Raw genomic sequence first — 16,282 nt, 5'->3', positions numbered from 1 at the left:
GCTTTTAAAAGTAAAAAAGAAGCCTCTGATGATTGTGCGGCTCAGCTGGGCAATGTGGGGGGGGGGCAGGAATTTTTGCTACCGGATCTCTGAACCACCCGCCTCCATCGCTACCGGATCAGGCGATCCGGTCCGAACCGGGAGCATTTCACCCCTGCATTTAGTGTAAAAAACATTTATTGTGAAGGTCAGCTACTTTTACAATTTTCATTTATGGCCCTTAAAAGCTTTTGTGTGAATAAAAATCACTAAAACAGATCATAGCAGGCAGCAAGATCAGTATTCGAAAAACACATTATTCTATCTCGGGAGACTCAAGCAAGGATCTGAAGAAAGGAATAGAGTGATCCAATCAATAAAGAGGAGAATGGGCTTAGTCTGAGCTGTCTGAAATATAGAGAAAGCTGGTTTAAAGACAAGAGAGGTGATTTAGAAGGTGTGTTCATAGGATTCGCCTTGTCTTATTAAACATTTCTACCTTTTGGAAACTAGCTAATATGAAACAATATGATCAGAGAAACCAGGTGTTGCCTCAATTAAATCAAAAGCAACTACTTCTATTTCTGATAGTATTTGTTGTTTCCCTAATACATGAATTACAAAACATATATACAATGCCCTGATCAAGGTGAAAGTTTCTGCAGAGAGAATGCAGGTGAAGTTTTTGATTTCCCCATCTTCTCTTTGTTTGTGTTTCACATCTCCCCATTCACACAAAAAGAAATCGACAAGAGAGGGATCGATCCAGCCCAATTTTTTTGCAGGTAGTTGAGTTCAAGACAGCTGACTTCACTTTTATCCTCACTTCCAGATCTAGACAATACATAATGCCTAAGCAAAAGTAAAGATATAAAAAGATAAAATGGCGTCTCACTACTTTCCATTTACCATTTTACATCCTGACTCTAAGCCTAGAAATGCCTGGATTTCCAGGACATGCAATACATTAATGGATTTGAATACATATCTTGGGAAAAGATAATAAGATCATAGTTAAAAGGTCTCTTGAACAGAGGGAAAATATGGCATGGGTATCTGTTTGTACAAATACCTAATAATGAAACAGAAACAGGGAGAGTATGCAGGATCCAAGCTGGATCGTTCACCGGAACTGGATTTAGTCTTCCAAGCTTTCGGACTCATGCCCTTCCTCAGGGTTCTCTCTTACCAGAATGTGAAACATTATGACAATGTGAGACATATTCTGGTAAGAGAGAAGTTCCCTGAAGATGGGTTCCAGCACAAGTCCGAAAGCTCGGAAGACAAAACCTCTATTCCCAGTGACTGACCCAGATTGGATCCTGCAACATTGTCCTGGGACATGTATATTTGCCTTCATTCATATAGTATGTTTGTTTACAAATAAAACTGATTAACCCTAATCTATTGTTTTTTAAATTCTATTAAAAAAGTACAGACAACCTACAGTAATGCATTAATGCATGGTTTATTGAAACATATAGAACTAGATAATTCAAACACCACTTTTCTGTCAACCTAAGTACCGGTAGTTAGGTTCACAAGATACACATGTCCAAACCAAACAAACAATTTTATAACAAAACACTATGAGTGAATCAGGTCTAGGATTGTAAGGCACAATCCTAAATCACTGAGCTTAGTTGGGCTTGTTTTTGAATAGATACAAGCAGGCTCCATTTCAATGTTGTAATCCCATGCACAATTATCTGAGTAATCATGCATGAAATGGAAAATAATTGGAAATGCAGCTTACTGAGAATTACATTTTATCACACAATTGAAGAATAGTGTTCTTTTATAAACAACACTGTCAATAGGTTGAGGCTTTCAAACGTTTGACTAAGTTGTAAAGCATACATTATAGCTCATTCTAATTCTTTTTCTGGGGTTACTTGCCTATTGAAAGGCAATACTATACGAAAACAAATTATTTATCTTATAAGTGCAAATGCAAGGTTATCTCCTTGCTGGAGGACAAGGTGGGAGGAATGAAGGCCAGCCTTTCTTTTTTTTAAGGCTCAACAAAAGGAAAGGAAAGCAGATGTAGGTACTACACAAAGAGGTCTGTATCAAAGTCAGTAAAAAGAGAACGAGCACAAAAAATTGTCCAGTAACAGAGGCAGGAGAAAGAGGATGCCAAGGAAAAAGATTTCCAAAGAGAGTGGTGAATATTTGCAGGTATGCAGTATAAATAAACAAGGAGATGGCCCATGCAACAGAAATTGACCAACCACTTAAGGTTCTGAACGTGGAAGTCATGCACCATATACTTGAAGTAATTCTATCCAATCTTACAGAACAATTAAAGAAACTACCAATTCTGCAGGGATGAAAAGTGAATACACTGACAAGCTGCGAAGAAAAAGGAAAGGTATAGAAACAATAGCTCAAACCCTATAGAAAAGGAGTCAGGAATGACAAAACTTAGAATGAGATAATGAGGCATGGAAACCATCATATATGGGGTTGGGGATACATTTGAAATAAAGTAAGAGTGAAAGAGGCGGTTAGTTTGTTATGTTGTGAGACTACCTTATAGTGTTGTTAGTCTGTTTTATGACTATAAAGAGCATCCACAGAATCCCTGCCAAGTCTGTTTTTTAATCTTGCTTGTCTCCAAGGGCTGACAGTAACCTAGTTCAGGATTGTTAAAAATACAGCAAGAATCCATTTTACTACTTTAAAATAATTGAAGTCTCCAGTGACAGATGAATTATATCTTAAGGTGTTAAAGGTGCTGGCAGAAAAGGTCTGGAAACTACTAATGTAATTTTTGAGAACCACTGGAGAACAAATGGGATGTCAGAAGAATGGAGAATAGCAAACACGGTCCCAAAATATATTTGTATTAAAAAGGACCCAATAACTTACCAATTTAACGCCTAACCCGAGCAAAGTATTGAAATATATTATGCTACCATTATCTGAATCCAGCAGAGGTTTATCAACATCAACATCAACGAAGACTAGTTATCAGGTCGGACTCACATTGTCTTGATAAAGGACATGTTTTGGATGTGATGTACTTCTATCTCAGTAAAGTTTTCCACCAAGTCCATGCTACATTCATAAAAGCCCTGTGTTTACTCCATGCAAGGTAATAATTTTTCTATGCGCTGTATTCCATATGGGACGTGGAGAAGCTAGAGCAAATTCAGAGGAAAGCTACTCAACAGGATGAGGGTTTGGAAAACTCATTGCGAGGAGCAGCTAAGGGAAATAAGATGTTTAGCTAGAAAAAGAAAAGCAAAAGAAATAGGATACTGCTTTACCTATACAATATTTAAAAGGCTGTTACATGCAAAAGGAAGTGGGCCTCTTGTCTGTTGAAAATAAAGCCTGGTGGGGCTAAATTAAAACAAAGGACAGTCAAACTGAATATTAAAAGGAATCCAACAAGCAGTGGAACAGCTACCTAACAGCTTCCCTCCCTGAAGTTTTCAAATGGAATCTAAATCAGGGGTCACCAACCTTTCGGACCTGAGGGACCACTAATTTTAAATCCCACAGACCACTATGAATCCAGCACGCCACTCGCTGAAGCGCCTGGACTCCCAGTGACGGGATGGGGTCCTTCAGGCACTTAGCTTAGCCACCTGGTTCTGCAACCTTAAACACTCAAAGAACCATTTGGACCCGTTTCCCACAGAAAACAAATCTCTGAGATCTCTTATACTCTCTCTCTCTCTCTCTCCTCTCCTTCTCTCTCATCTCTCTCTGTAGCTCTTTCTCTCTCTCATGTCTCTCTCTCATCTCTCTTATCTCTCATCTCTCTGTATCTTTCTCTGTATCTCTTTCTCTCATCTCTCTCTCATCTCTCCTCTCCTCTCTTTTTCTATCTCCTCTCTGTCTCTCTCTCTCTTCTGTCTGTATCTCTCTTTCTCTCTCATCCTTTTCTCTCTCTCATATCTGTATCTGTATCTCCCTCTCTCCTCTCTCCTCTCTCTGTATCTCTTTCTCTCTCTCTCTCTCTCTCCTCTCTCTCTCTCTTTCTCATCTCTCTCTCATCTCTGTATCTCTCTCTCTCTCTCTCTCATCTAACAGGCCAGCCAGTGTCTTGGGGCGGAGAGGAAGATGCACGTCTCCCAGTCATACAGCACCAACAAGGGCCAGAAGAAACACCCTTGAGATCCAGCAAGAGATGTAGCTTTGCTCCCACTCTGGAATATGGAGCGAATCTCCATCCCCTGCCCTTCCCTTCTCAGGCCAGGCGAGTAGGAGGGGAGGGCAAGGGGTGGAGCGAATCTCCATCCCCTGCCCTTCCCTTCTCAGGCCAGGTGAGTAGGAGGGGAGGGCAAGGGGTGGAGCCAGGCAGTGGTGGGTTCATCTGACAGAAAGGCACAGCAAGGGGATGAAAGAGCTGCAAACTACTGATACCTATTGCTTTGACCCGCCTCCACCGCAACCGTCCTCCTTGCTGCAACAGCATCATTACCTCATTCCAGGAGGCGAGGGCTGTGCTACTCCTTGCACATTGCCCTCCTGCAAAGTTGCAAGTTGCATGTACCTTGTACCTCCCTCTATGGCGGAGATTTCCAGCCCCTCCATGAGATGCCTGGCCGGTCCCATATTTCTGAGCTCTAGTCACAAGAGCCATTGGTCATCCTGGAGCAGCTACTCCACCTGGGTGAACTACAGACCATAAAAATTTTCTCGCAGACCACCAGTGGTCCACGGTCCACCGGTTGCTGACCTCTGATCTAGATGGTCACCTGTTGGGTATAATGGACTCATATGTTGAGAGGGGGGTGGGGGTAGGACCAGAAGACTTATAAGATACCTTACAGTCTAGAGTTCTATAAAATAATAAGGAGAGGAAAGTGATTTTGCTTTTCCTTCTTCAGCTTAGTCATTTCATTGCGATGTGAAGAAAGGTCATTCTGTTAATTTGGTTTTTTGAGTTCTATATCAAACTTGGTGTGACAGAAAAAACTTGATTCTGCTATTTTAAATCAGTGCAGTTGGCTAATGCTCCAGAGTTTTACTGGAGAACTCAATTTAAATATGAAATCTGTTTCCAACAGCACAGAGCCCTGGAATGTCAAGAATGACCTATGAAGGCATTGTATGTTCCCTCACTTAAGAGATATTTGAGCTTATTCCTACACACCAGCAGTAAAGACTGAATTGTCAACACAGATGGTCAAAGAACTGTGAGTCCTTATATGTCACTTTTTAAAAAAAGCTTTCAGAGCGTGTGTCTTTTGGTGATTGCCTGGGCAAAACTCTGTAATTTCTTGGCAAGATTTCAGAAGTGGTCTGTCATTACTTTCTTCCTACGGGGTTGAGAGAGAGTGACTGACTCAAGTTCACCCAGCTGGCTTCATATTTAAGACAGGATTAGAACTTTTGGTCTCCTCGTTTCTAGCCTGGTGTTTTAACAATTACCAAACTGACTATTATATAGTAAAATTCTCTTCTATACATTAAAGATATACACAGGTTGATCTTAGTTATGACGGTAATTGGAACTGGAACTTTCATCTCTAGTTCATGGAAAGTCATATGTCTACATTGCTTAGCGACAGCAATCATGGGACTCTCCCCAGTCGTTAGGCAAGGGTCTTGATTCCTCCCAGTCCCAAGCCTTAGTAAGGTAAAGGACCATATCCTCTTTAATTCCCTAACCTTAACCCTAACCCCCCCACATCAACCTCCCATCTCTGCCCTTTTGGTCACCCTGCACTCCACTTGCCCTACCTCTCTGTACTTTAGAGAGCCTGCTGCCCTCCTACCCCCAGCTGATTTTGCCATCTTCCTCCTGTTGCTTACAAGGCATATCCAGGCTAATCATGTACAGCTTTCTTGCGAGGTGTAACTACCATTCCTTCAACATCACCCTAATTTCAATCTTGCTGAACAAATGATAGCTAAGCAAGGACTATATGTATATTCAATGTATATTAAAACATATATTGAACATATATGTTATATGGCCTCCCAAGCAGTTGTGTCTTCTCTCTTTGGCAAATTTTCGCTTCATGGAAAAAGCAGCTCCTTTTTATATCTGTTACTTTATCCAATGTTAATCATCAGGGATCACCAGAAAATCTTTTGTGTTTAGTGAACAAATAATCTGAAATCAAAATGTCTTTATTCACTATCAAAATTAATGAGCAATGCCTTAGTTATAAATTGAAAGATGATTATTTCAAACTATTTGATAGTGTTGATGGTAATAATTAAGTTATTTTAGATAGTTTGAAATTTATAAAGGTTTTTATTGCTCACCCAAATTCAAAATCTTTTGGGCAGGTAAAACCAACAACACAAACCATATTATAAAAATTAATAGTAGTAATCAATTCACTAGTAGTATATTAAATAAAAAATAGATCCTCCTCCAACATGAATGCTAATAAAGTTAAAAAGTCCCAAAGTGGTGGGGGTGGTTTGCCACGGGACCCTGGGACAGTACAACTGAAGAGGAGCCTGTAGTACAGTGGACTAAAGCATTGTTATTAACATCTGCTGCTTGCAATTACTACAAGTTCAAATCTCACCAGGCTCAAGGTTGACTCAGCCTTCCATCCTTTCAAAGGTAGGTAATTTACCCAGATTTTGGGGGCAATAAGCTGACTTTGTATAAATATACAAAAGTATGAAGGCTATTGCTTAACGCATTGTAAGCCGCTCTGAGTCTCCGGAGAAGGGCGGCATATAAATTAAAGCAAAAGCAAAAAAAAAAAAAAAATTGTAAACACATGCTGATTACCAAATGCTTGAATTTTGATCACCTGACCACAGGGATGTCTATGGAGAGTCTCAGTCATCCAGGTCATGGTTGTCCCAAAGTCAGCTGCCTCTTGAAAAAGCACCTTTGCAATGACCACAGGGATGCTACAGGGTTATAACTACAGGGTTATAAGTACAAGGACCAGTCAAAAGGCATTTTTTTCAGTGCCATTGTAATTTTGAATGTTTGCTAAACAATGGTTATATATGACTATCTTATAATCAAATGTCACCACAGTTCAAAAGAAAAGTATAAAAATAAGTGATTTATAAATGAGATGGTTAGAGGTTAAAGGAAGAAATATATATCTCATCTAATTTTACAAGAACTTTATAAACAAAGCTAGACCCTCTGCAGTTGCTCCTCTGCGATGAAATCCAATGACATTTAACATTTATATAATATATTTACATACCATTTCTCTTTTAAATGAATAAAGCCACAGTGTTCCTTTGTAAGACTCCTACTGTTTTGTAATGCTGCTTGGCAGTTCAAATCTACTGAAATGTCATGTTGTTGTTTTAGATTAGTTACTTCAATTAAAAAAATCTATTAACTGTTATCCTTGACAGCTGCATGGAACCCAAATTTTCAGAGGCAATATGGAAACAAGTATCGGGGGATGGGGTGAGGGGACGAAGCGAGGATGGCATTTGCAGTTTATCTCACAAAAACATCCAGTTAGCCATTGCTTAAGATACTTTCAATAAATGGCTTTGATGTGTGAAGCAAGACAACTGTTTGTTTCTTTCTTGATAGCTAACATTTAAAAACCCCTGGTAATTTTACAGAGGTGGGCAAAGTCATGCCGTTTACAGAGCTGGAGCCATGTGAAGCATAATTTACTTAAAATGTTTAACCAGCTAATGAATCAGATGTAAGGAAAAAATAAGTTTTCATTTATTACCCATCCTGAATTGACTGCACAAACATCCAGATTATTATCTCGCTATTACAGTACTGTAATGATTGTAGGAATGCTACTGTAGCAGATGTATATTAGCATTAAAACCATATACATTTTTTTAAAAAATGCACTGATGTTGCTGTACCACATGCCTCTTTATTACATTGTCATGCCATGTATGCCATGCAGTTAAACTGGGCACATATTATAACACCATGTCTTGTCAGCAAAAATGTATCTTTGTTGCAATTTCACTTGTTATTTTATATGTTATGCTTGGAAAGACTTTATATGTACATACATCTTTCAGTTCCTGGGCCAACTTGAAGTACCAGCCAAACATCTCTGCACTGATGCAACCACTATGTATCATAAGGCAGCACAGTACTTGTTGGACTACCATTCTTTTAGGCTAAAGTTTGTAAATATAGATAACACCCGTTAATAATCTGATTCCATGAAAGAATCCTTTAACACCCCCACCAAACCAAAAAAAAAGATGACTTGATTTGAAATTCTTGGGAGACTTCTCTGTTTTTACTTTGATTTAAACATGATGGCACTAGAAGTGTAATTAAAACCTAATTAAACAAAAATGGATGCAGCAGGCATCACAGTATAATGGGGAAGACTTTGGGTGAGAAAATAGTGAACTGACATCCCATGAAACCCTGGAGACATTACAGGACTGAAATCTGATTTGTGAAAGGAGAGAACTTGAGATCATCTGTGTGTATTTCAAAAAGCTGTTTGTGTTTAGGAGTGGACTGCAGGAACCTAGGTTTTTGCGATCAGCTTGCATACAGTTGAGAGCGGTGAGATTCACCAAACTCAAGGCCAACAAGGTAGCCTTTACAGATTCAAGGTTCACTCAAATCTCACTTCTTAAATCACTTGAATTTTTTTTAAAGACTGAATTTTCAGAAATGCAAGTTTTATTATAGTTGCTGAGTTTTTCTTCAACCCTTTGAAAAATTTTAAATACAAATGTAAGGTTTTATAAAATATATATATATATTATATATTATATATATATATATATATATATATATATATATATATATATATATATATATATATATATTATATATAAAATATATAACGCATTGTAAGCCGCCCTGAGTGTCCGGAGAAGGGCGGCATATAAATCAAATTATTTATATATATATATATATATATATATATATATATATATATATATATATATATATATATATATATATATACACACACACATGTATATACATATACATATACATTTGAACCTATGAATTAAAAAGAACAAAATAAAAATAAATATTTGACCTTTACAGGGAGGAGTCATAAAATATGGGTGTGGCTGGCTGAAGAAGTCTCATAAGACAGAAATAGTACTATCCCAGTCTCCCATAAGTCTCAGAACAGACAACACAAAATGTCTGATAAAGCCTGAAAGTGGTGATTTGAGATATCACCCCACTATGGCTACACAAACATCTTGAGCTACATAGGAAAAAACCCTGACTAAAAAAGTATTATATATATATCGCCTCTTTTATATATATATATAAAAGAGGCGATAGACATCACGATCTCCGGAACGTTTAAAAGTTTAAAATTTTTTATTTTAAAACTTGTGCTAAGCTTTCATCGACCCCTACCGACTTCGTCAGAATATAAAATCCCCATTGAGGAGCTGCTTGCTTTTATGTGATGCTGATCAATTTAGTCATTGCGCATGTAACAGGCCCACACCCTTGCCTTCCCCCTGTAATTATCTTTTTTTCTGCCTTAGTCATGCTGACCCATGACAATGCACTTTCCCCTGCCTCCTTCCCCATTGTGTGTTGCCTCTTTCTCTCCCTGGGGGTTAACGCAGGGTTATCAGGCATTGTTTTGAAGTTATTTCTCCCGGCTCTCTCTCCCTCATTGTTATGCCTTTCCCTTTTAGGCGCACACGTTGCCTCCTCTAAACCCATTTAGGTGGGTTTAAACCCATGAAGGTGTCGTCCACATATTCACCCAAGTACCAATCAAAGAAGCTCTGACAGTTATCCAAAACAAATATAACACCCCCAAGCACATCTTAGATCTGACCAACCACTGCCTATCCAACACATACTTCATCTATAATGGACAGAAATACAAACAAACAGAAGGAGCACCCATGGATCACTCCTCTCACCTGTCATTGCCAACCTCTATATGGAATACTTTGAAACCCAAGCTCTAGAAAAATCTGATCATAAACCCAAACTCTGGCTCAGATATGTGGACGACATCTTCATAATCTGGCCTCATGGGAAAGAAAAACTGGACAACTTCCTCACACACCTCAACAGCCTACACCCCAAAATACAGTTCACCATGGAAACAGAAGCGAACAACCAACTTCCCTTCCTGGATGTCTTAGTCTACAGAAAATCCAATGGCTCCCTAGGACACACTATCTACCAGAAGAAAACACACACAAACCGCTATCTGCACGCACTCTCACACCACCACCCTGCCCAGATCAACTCTGTAGCCAAGACACTCATTTCCAGAACAAAACGCTTAGCTGACGAACAACACCTAAAAACCGAACTACACACTCTTACTAACGTACTAACATCCAATGGATTCCAAAGATATAAGATCACCAACCTAATCCAAAAAGAAACCCCCACTAAAATCCAAGACAGAGAACAAGAAAACGGCAAAGCCCTCCTCCCATACATAAAAGGCACCACAGACAGAATAAGCAAAATCCTCCACAAACATAACATCAAGACAGCATTCTGCACAAACCGAAAAATATCCACCATCCTAAGGAACCCCAAAGACAAAATTGAGTTAGAAAATCAAGGAGTATATGAAATCCCATGCACCGCCTGCCCCACTACATACATCGGACAAACCAACAGACGAATAAGTGCACGCATAGAAGAACACAAGAACTCAGTCAGAAAAGAGGAACCAACTTCTTCCCTGGTCCAACACCTTAAAGCCACAGGACATGATATTGACTTTAAAAAGACCAGAACTATCGCCAAAACTGAACACTTTAACAACAGAATAATCAGAGAAGCCATCGAGATAGAAAAACGCCCACACAGCATGAACAAACGAGACGATACCTCCCGCCTACCAGCCATTTGGAAACCCGCCCTTATTGACAAACGAGTCCCTAACACGACGAATGACACCAGACCCACGCTCACGAGAGCCACACAGGATGTCACCACCACACATCCACGCAGAAAGCAGACTCAAACCCATACTGATAATGAGCCACGACCAAGGACCAGAAGCCAGACCGCAGCTGCATCATTAGCCACTTTAAACCCCTCCAATCCATACATGAAGCAGACTGACACCCACCATGAAGAGCTCGCACGGCCACAAACACGAAGCCAAACAACAACAACGCAGCTCACCAGCTCAAATCCCCCTGCAACTCAGACTAAGCTGAGCACAACCAAGCCCCCACCCAAACAGAACACACCCCCAGCCAATCAGAGCACAACCAACCCCCCCATCTAATCAGAGCACAGCCAAGCCCCTAACCAATCAGAACACACCTCCACCCAATCAGAACACAGCCAAGTCCCCACCCAATCAGCTCACACCCCCACTAGCAGTTAAAAGGAAGAGACAGCTGAGATCTCACATTGCTCCTGGAAGCACGAAGCCGAGAACACCAGCCTGAAGATGACGAATGAGACTTTGTCGAAACGTCGCCAAGACACTTCCAATTTTACGTGGGAGAAGACCCGAATAACCAAAGACCTACATATATATATATATATATATATATATATATATATATATATATATATATATATATATGCATGCTTTGGAATATAAATCAAAAGGGTGATTGAAGTATTGATTTCACAAAGTTTTAAGTGGATTGAGAGTCCACGTGGGCTTGAATTATTTAAAATTGGATATAAGAATCCTTTCTGTGGGAAACTATTTACATCTTAAAAAAGAAAACTTTGAAGTTTGAAAACCTAGAAAACTTTGGTCACTAGGGAGCACCAGAAGGAAATGAATACATCAATGGATCTGTTGAACAAGATCTATAACTAATGGTCTTAGAAATTATTTTAAAGGTATCAGCTATTATAGATAAATCAGAGGGTGTCATGGAACAAGAACAAGTTTCACTGAATAAAACTAAACTGAATTTACTGTGAATTTAAAAACCATCATCTATAAGAGAGATAAAAAACATGAAATAGTTTATACAGAAAAAGATGCACTGTTGAATATACAAATGAAACCATGTCTTAACATTTAAAAAAGACAAATAGTAAACCAGAAAAGTGATGTGAATAACCTTTTTATATTGGGTTTACCAAAGGGGCTTGTTACCAGTGATTCTGTGAGAAGAGACAATGCAAATATGAAGAGTGACATTGATAAATTGTTTATACGGATTTACAAACAGGGTTTTGGAAAATTGCCAATGATTTTGTGAGAAAAGACAAAGAGTATAAAAAAAGTAGATGTTTGGACATTTATCAAAGAGCGCTAAAGATTCTTGTGACAAAGGGGAAAGAATACAAAATTGGTTTATTTGGTCAAGGTTAAAATAGGCGGGTTGTTATTTGGGTAATATTTAATAGATTTATGTTGACTAGAATTGAATGATGATGTTTTAAAGGTTTTACTTACCTAAAGAGAAGAGACAGGAAGATTTGTTTAAACAGAAAATGAGATATAAATATAAATGTAAAAGAAAGAATTCAAAGTAAGTTTATTAGATATAGCTTATAATAGTTGTGTCATTATTTATGATAACCCTTAATGGACTTTTGCTGATTTAAAATAGGGTGATGAGACTTTAAAGATTTGTTTATATAGAAATGGTTGGTTGTATTGAAAATTGTTAATGTTAACTATATTTTGGGGGTTTTTTGTGTTGTTTCTTTTTTTCTGCACCTTTTAATTTTTTTATCTTTTAAAGTTTCTATTAGTTTTACATGTGTAATCCTTACTAAAAATATTATAAAAACATATTGTAATTGGGTAATTGGTTACTGTATGTCAGTACACCAGAAATTCATGCCAGATGCATACCACATTAATATGCTAATGTTGCACACACAGGAACTGTCAACCTGATATGAACACAGACTGCAATTCAGTAGTAAGAAATGAGTTTGACACCCCTTCCCTATTGCATCTCATTCATTTGGGAAGCAAATCTCAGACTTCATATTCGTAAGGTGGAGCAAATCTACTTATACTCAAAGGTGCTTTTTTCAAGAGGCAACTGGACTTTCTGGTTTTTCTTTGAAGACGTTTCACTTCTCATCCAAGAAGCTTCTTCAGCTCTGGAGCATTTCTTGGATGAGAAACGAAACATCTTCAAAGAAAAACCAGAAAGTCCAGTTGCCTCTTGAAAAAAGCACCTTTGGGACAACCAGGATGACTGAGAATCTCCATAAAAACCTACTTATAGTTTTCACAGTAGTAAAATATAGTGTACTTCCAATATGGTTCAGTTTATCTGAATAGTCCCACAGGACACAAATTTCTCCTGGTTCATGCCCATCCCACCCCTCCACCTGTGCATAATCTATTTGTTCCTATTACTCTTCCAATTAACGCATTAAGAAATCAAAATCTAAAGAACTTGAAGAAGCTGCAGTACAGTAGCCCTGCTAATATACCCGAAGAAAAATCTTTCTTTTGATACAAGCTTCAGAAATTCTACTGGACAGCCATTTGTCCGGAATGCGAGAGGGTTTCTTGCTTGAGCAAGAGGTTAGACTAGAAGACCTTCAAGGTCCCTTCCAACCCTATTCTATGTTCCTTCCAGAAGACTCGCATTAACGTAGCTCTAGATAAGCGATTGCATCAGGATCTCCCCCTCTCTCGGAGGAGCATTAATAATAATTTTAAAAAGCAGTCCAGAGCCCGCGAGTGTTACAGCAATACGAAGTGGGCCTTGCCGGGAAGGAGCCGTTTGCCCCTCTGCCTTTCTTTCCGAGGGGTAGCGGGGTAGCCGGCGACAGTCCCGGGTTTCTCCTAGGAAGGAAAAGGGCGGCGCGGATTCCTCTTACCGACTCACAGCCGCGAGGCGCGGAGGGAGCGGAAGCGGCTGCCCCGCCGCGGGTTCCCCGCCTGCCGCGTCCTCCGCCTCCTCGGCTGTGACTGTCGTCGCCGCTGCTCTCCGCCGGCTTCTCCCTTCCGCCCGGCCGTCTTCGGTTGGGGCGGCCGCCTCCCCTTCGGGGCCGGCAGCCGCGGTCGGGCTGCATTGGAATCCCTTCGGGCGGCCGCGCTCGACGCCGCCGGACTTCACCGGGTTCGCGTGGATCTCCGCCTCCGCCGGAAAACAGGCCGCTGCAGGAACTGGAGGCCGCGTCAGCCGGGCCCGAAGGATGGGGGTCGCTGAACCCGCGCCAGGCGCTTCCCAGCCGCAGCTCTTCGCCTTGAGAAACGGACCCGAAAGAGGAATCCGCTGCAGGGCTGTTGCAAATGGATCGCTCGGCTACTTTTCTTAGAGAACAAATATAAAAAAGCTGATAAAACGGATCCAAGCCTAAATTTTTAATATTTAAATCCGCGTTATTCGATTTCTTAAAACATAATAAGATGTTATTATTAACTCCAGTGGTGATAAGTGGGTGCAACTATAAGCATGCATGTAGTCCTCGATTTAGAACGGTTTAGTGGCCGTTCAAAGTTACGCTACTGAAAAAAGTGACTTATGACCATTTTTCACACTTAGGAATGTTCTAGCATCCCCGTGGTCATGTGATCAAAATTCAGAGGCTTGGCAACTGGTTCGTATTTATGACAGTTGCAGTGTCCCAGGGTCACATGATCTCCTTTTGCGACCTTCTGACAAGCAAAGTCAATGGGGAAGCCAGATTCAGTTAACAACGATGTTACTAACGTAGCAACTGCAATGATTCACTTAAAGAACTGTCACTAGAAAGGTCGTAAAATGGGGCTAAACTCACTTAACAAATGTCTCACTTAACAACAGAAATTTTGGGCTCAGTTGCCGAGGACTACCTGTAATTTCCTTTTAAATACCTAACGTGATAGAAAAGTAACTTACTTGTACCAGAGATCACAAATCTAATAATTCAAACAATGTGCTTTGTACTTCATAACAACAACGCAAAACTGTATCTTAATCAAGTTCTGGAGAAATACCCATAAAACCAATTTCTAGACTATACAAAGTATACTAGCGTCCCAGGGTTGTCTAAGAATGGTTTTGTCAATATACAAACACACATAATATTTAATAGAGGAGTGTGAACTAAAGTTATGGCAAAATCAAAACCCTGTGTTTGCATGGATATTGTATGCGGGTACAAAGGGTTGAGGCTGTGATGATAAAATTTAAACTACCTTCTTGACCCTTCCCCTTATGATTTTATACATCCTTAGGGATCCTTTATACATCCCCACATGCATTTAATCACACACAAAACATACCTTGACAACGTCTAAGGAGATTTTCAATCATCCAGGTCGTGGTTGTTCCAAAGGTGCTTCTGAAAAGGCAATTGGATTATCTTGGGTTTTTGTTTTTTTTAACATATTTTGCTTTTCATCAGTTTCTCATCACTGAAGAAGCTTCTTGGATGAGAAGTGAAATGTATTCAAAGAAAAAAAACAAAGTCCTTATAAAGCACCTTTGAGATACCCTGGCAACCTTTTGTTTCTGCCACAATATCAGGATGTTGACTTCACCTGATACCCCAAGCCATGCATGGTACAAGAGAAAATGCCTGTCTGGTCAGTGTTAAATATTTTCCCTCTGGTTCCAACACATTTTTGTTTCATCAACCAGTCTATCGAGATGACTTCAAGAAGATGGCGAGCTCCGATTGGCCAGTATGGGCTGTTGGATATAAACTCTTTTTTCTCTTAACTGTTCAGAGAGCCATTCTGGTCTCTTCTCTAACCCAGGAGTCTCCAACCCCCAGGCTGAGGGCCACTACTGGGCCCTGCCTATTTACAAATGGGTTGCTTGAGTGGTGGGCCAGCGTGTACATGCAGCTCAACTTGCACAAGCAGCAGGCCGGCATACATGCTCATACATGCCCAGCTCACCTTGCACAAATCGAGCTATGCGTGCATGCCCACACAAGCCAGCCCACCTCTCATGCAAGTTGAGTTGCATGCATAGCACAGTTCCTCTCTTCCCCCCTCTACTGGGCCACCAAGCTGCAAAGATTGGGGACCGTCGCTCTAACCTATCAGAGTTTTTGAGCTGAACCAACCTTAATATTTTAATCTGTGTTGTATCATAATTGTTTATTGTATTTTTTTTTCTGTTCATATTTGATTTTTGGAGACTGAACATGTTGCTGCAGTTTTCTTGGCAAGATTTTTGCAGAAGGGGTTTGCCATTTCCTCCTCCTTAAACCTAAGAGAAAGTGACTGGCCCAAGGACACTCACCTGACTTTGTGCCTAAAGCTGGACTAGAACTCACAATCTCCCTGTTTCTAGTACAGTGCTTTAACCACTACACCAAACTGGCTCTTGTTGCATTATTTGTTACACTTCACATTGTTCTTTTTTGACGATAACATAATTCAATTTCTTCTGGCCCAGCACCCTTTTTGGCCTTATTCTCTCTTTGTAGTATTTTCTCCGTTAAATGTCATCTTTAGTTTCTTTTATTAGCTTGTCAGATCCAATTTCTGTTCCTGTTTTA

At 39.9% G+C, this 16,282-nt stretch overlaps 1 protein-coding gene across 1 annotated transcript in view; it reads right to left on the bottom strand.

Annotated features, from left to right (window-relative positions):
• AVEN (apoptosis and caspase activation inhibitor) overlaps positions 1-15,328 on the bottom strand; it is a 175,633-nt gene extending 160,305 nt beyond the window's left edge. Inside the window, exons 1-2 of the mRNA XM_070935827.1 lie at positions 15,312-15,328; positions 13,664-14,099 (exon numbers count right to left, since the gene is read on the bottom strand). Coding sequence (XP_070791928.1) covers positions 13,664-14,099; positions 15,312-15,328 — 453 coding nt within the window. The remainder of the gene's footprint in view (positions 1-13,663; positions 14,100-15,311) is intronic.
• Between the last annotated feature and the right edge of the window lie 954 nt (positions 15,329-16,282).

The sequence above is a fragment of the Pituophis catenifer genome, unplaced genomic scaffold, assembly GCF_029215685.1.
Source record: "Pituophis catenifer annectens isolate HBS135680 unplaced genomic scaffold, rPitCat1.0.hap2 SCAF_1, whole genome shotgun sequence".
Lineage (NCBI taxonomy): Eukaryota > Metazoa > Chordata > Lepidosauria > Squamata > Colubridae > Pituophis > Pituophis catenifer.
The sequence above is the reverse complement of the archived record's forward strand: the minus strand, read 5'-3'. Positions and strand labels throughout refer to the sequence as shown.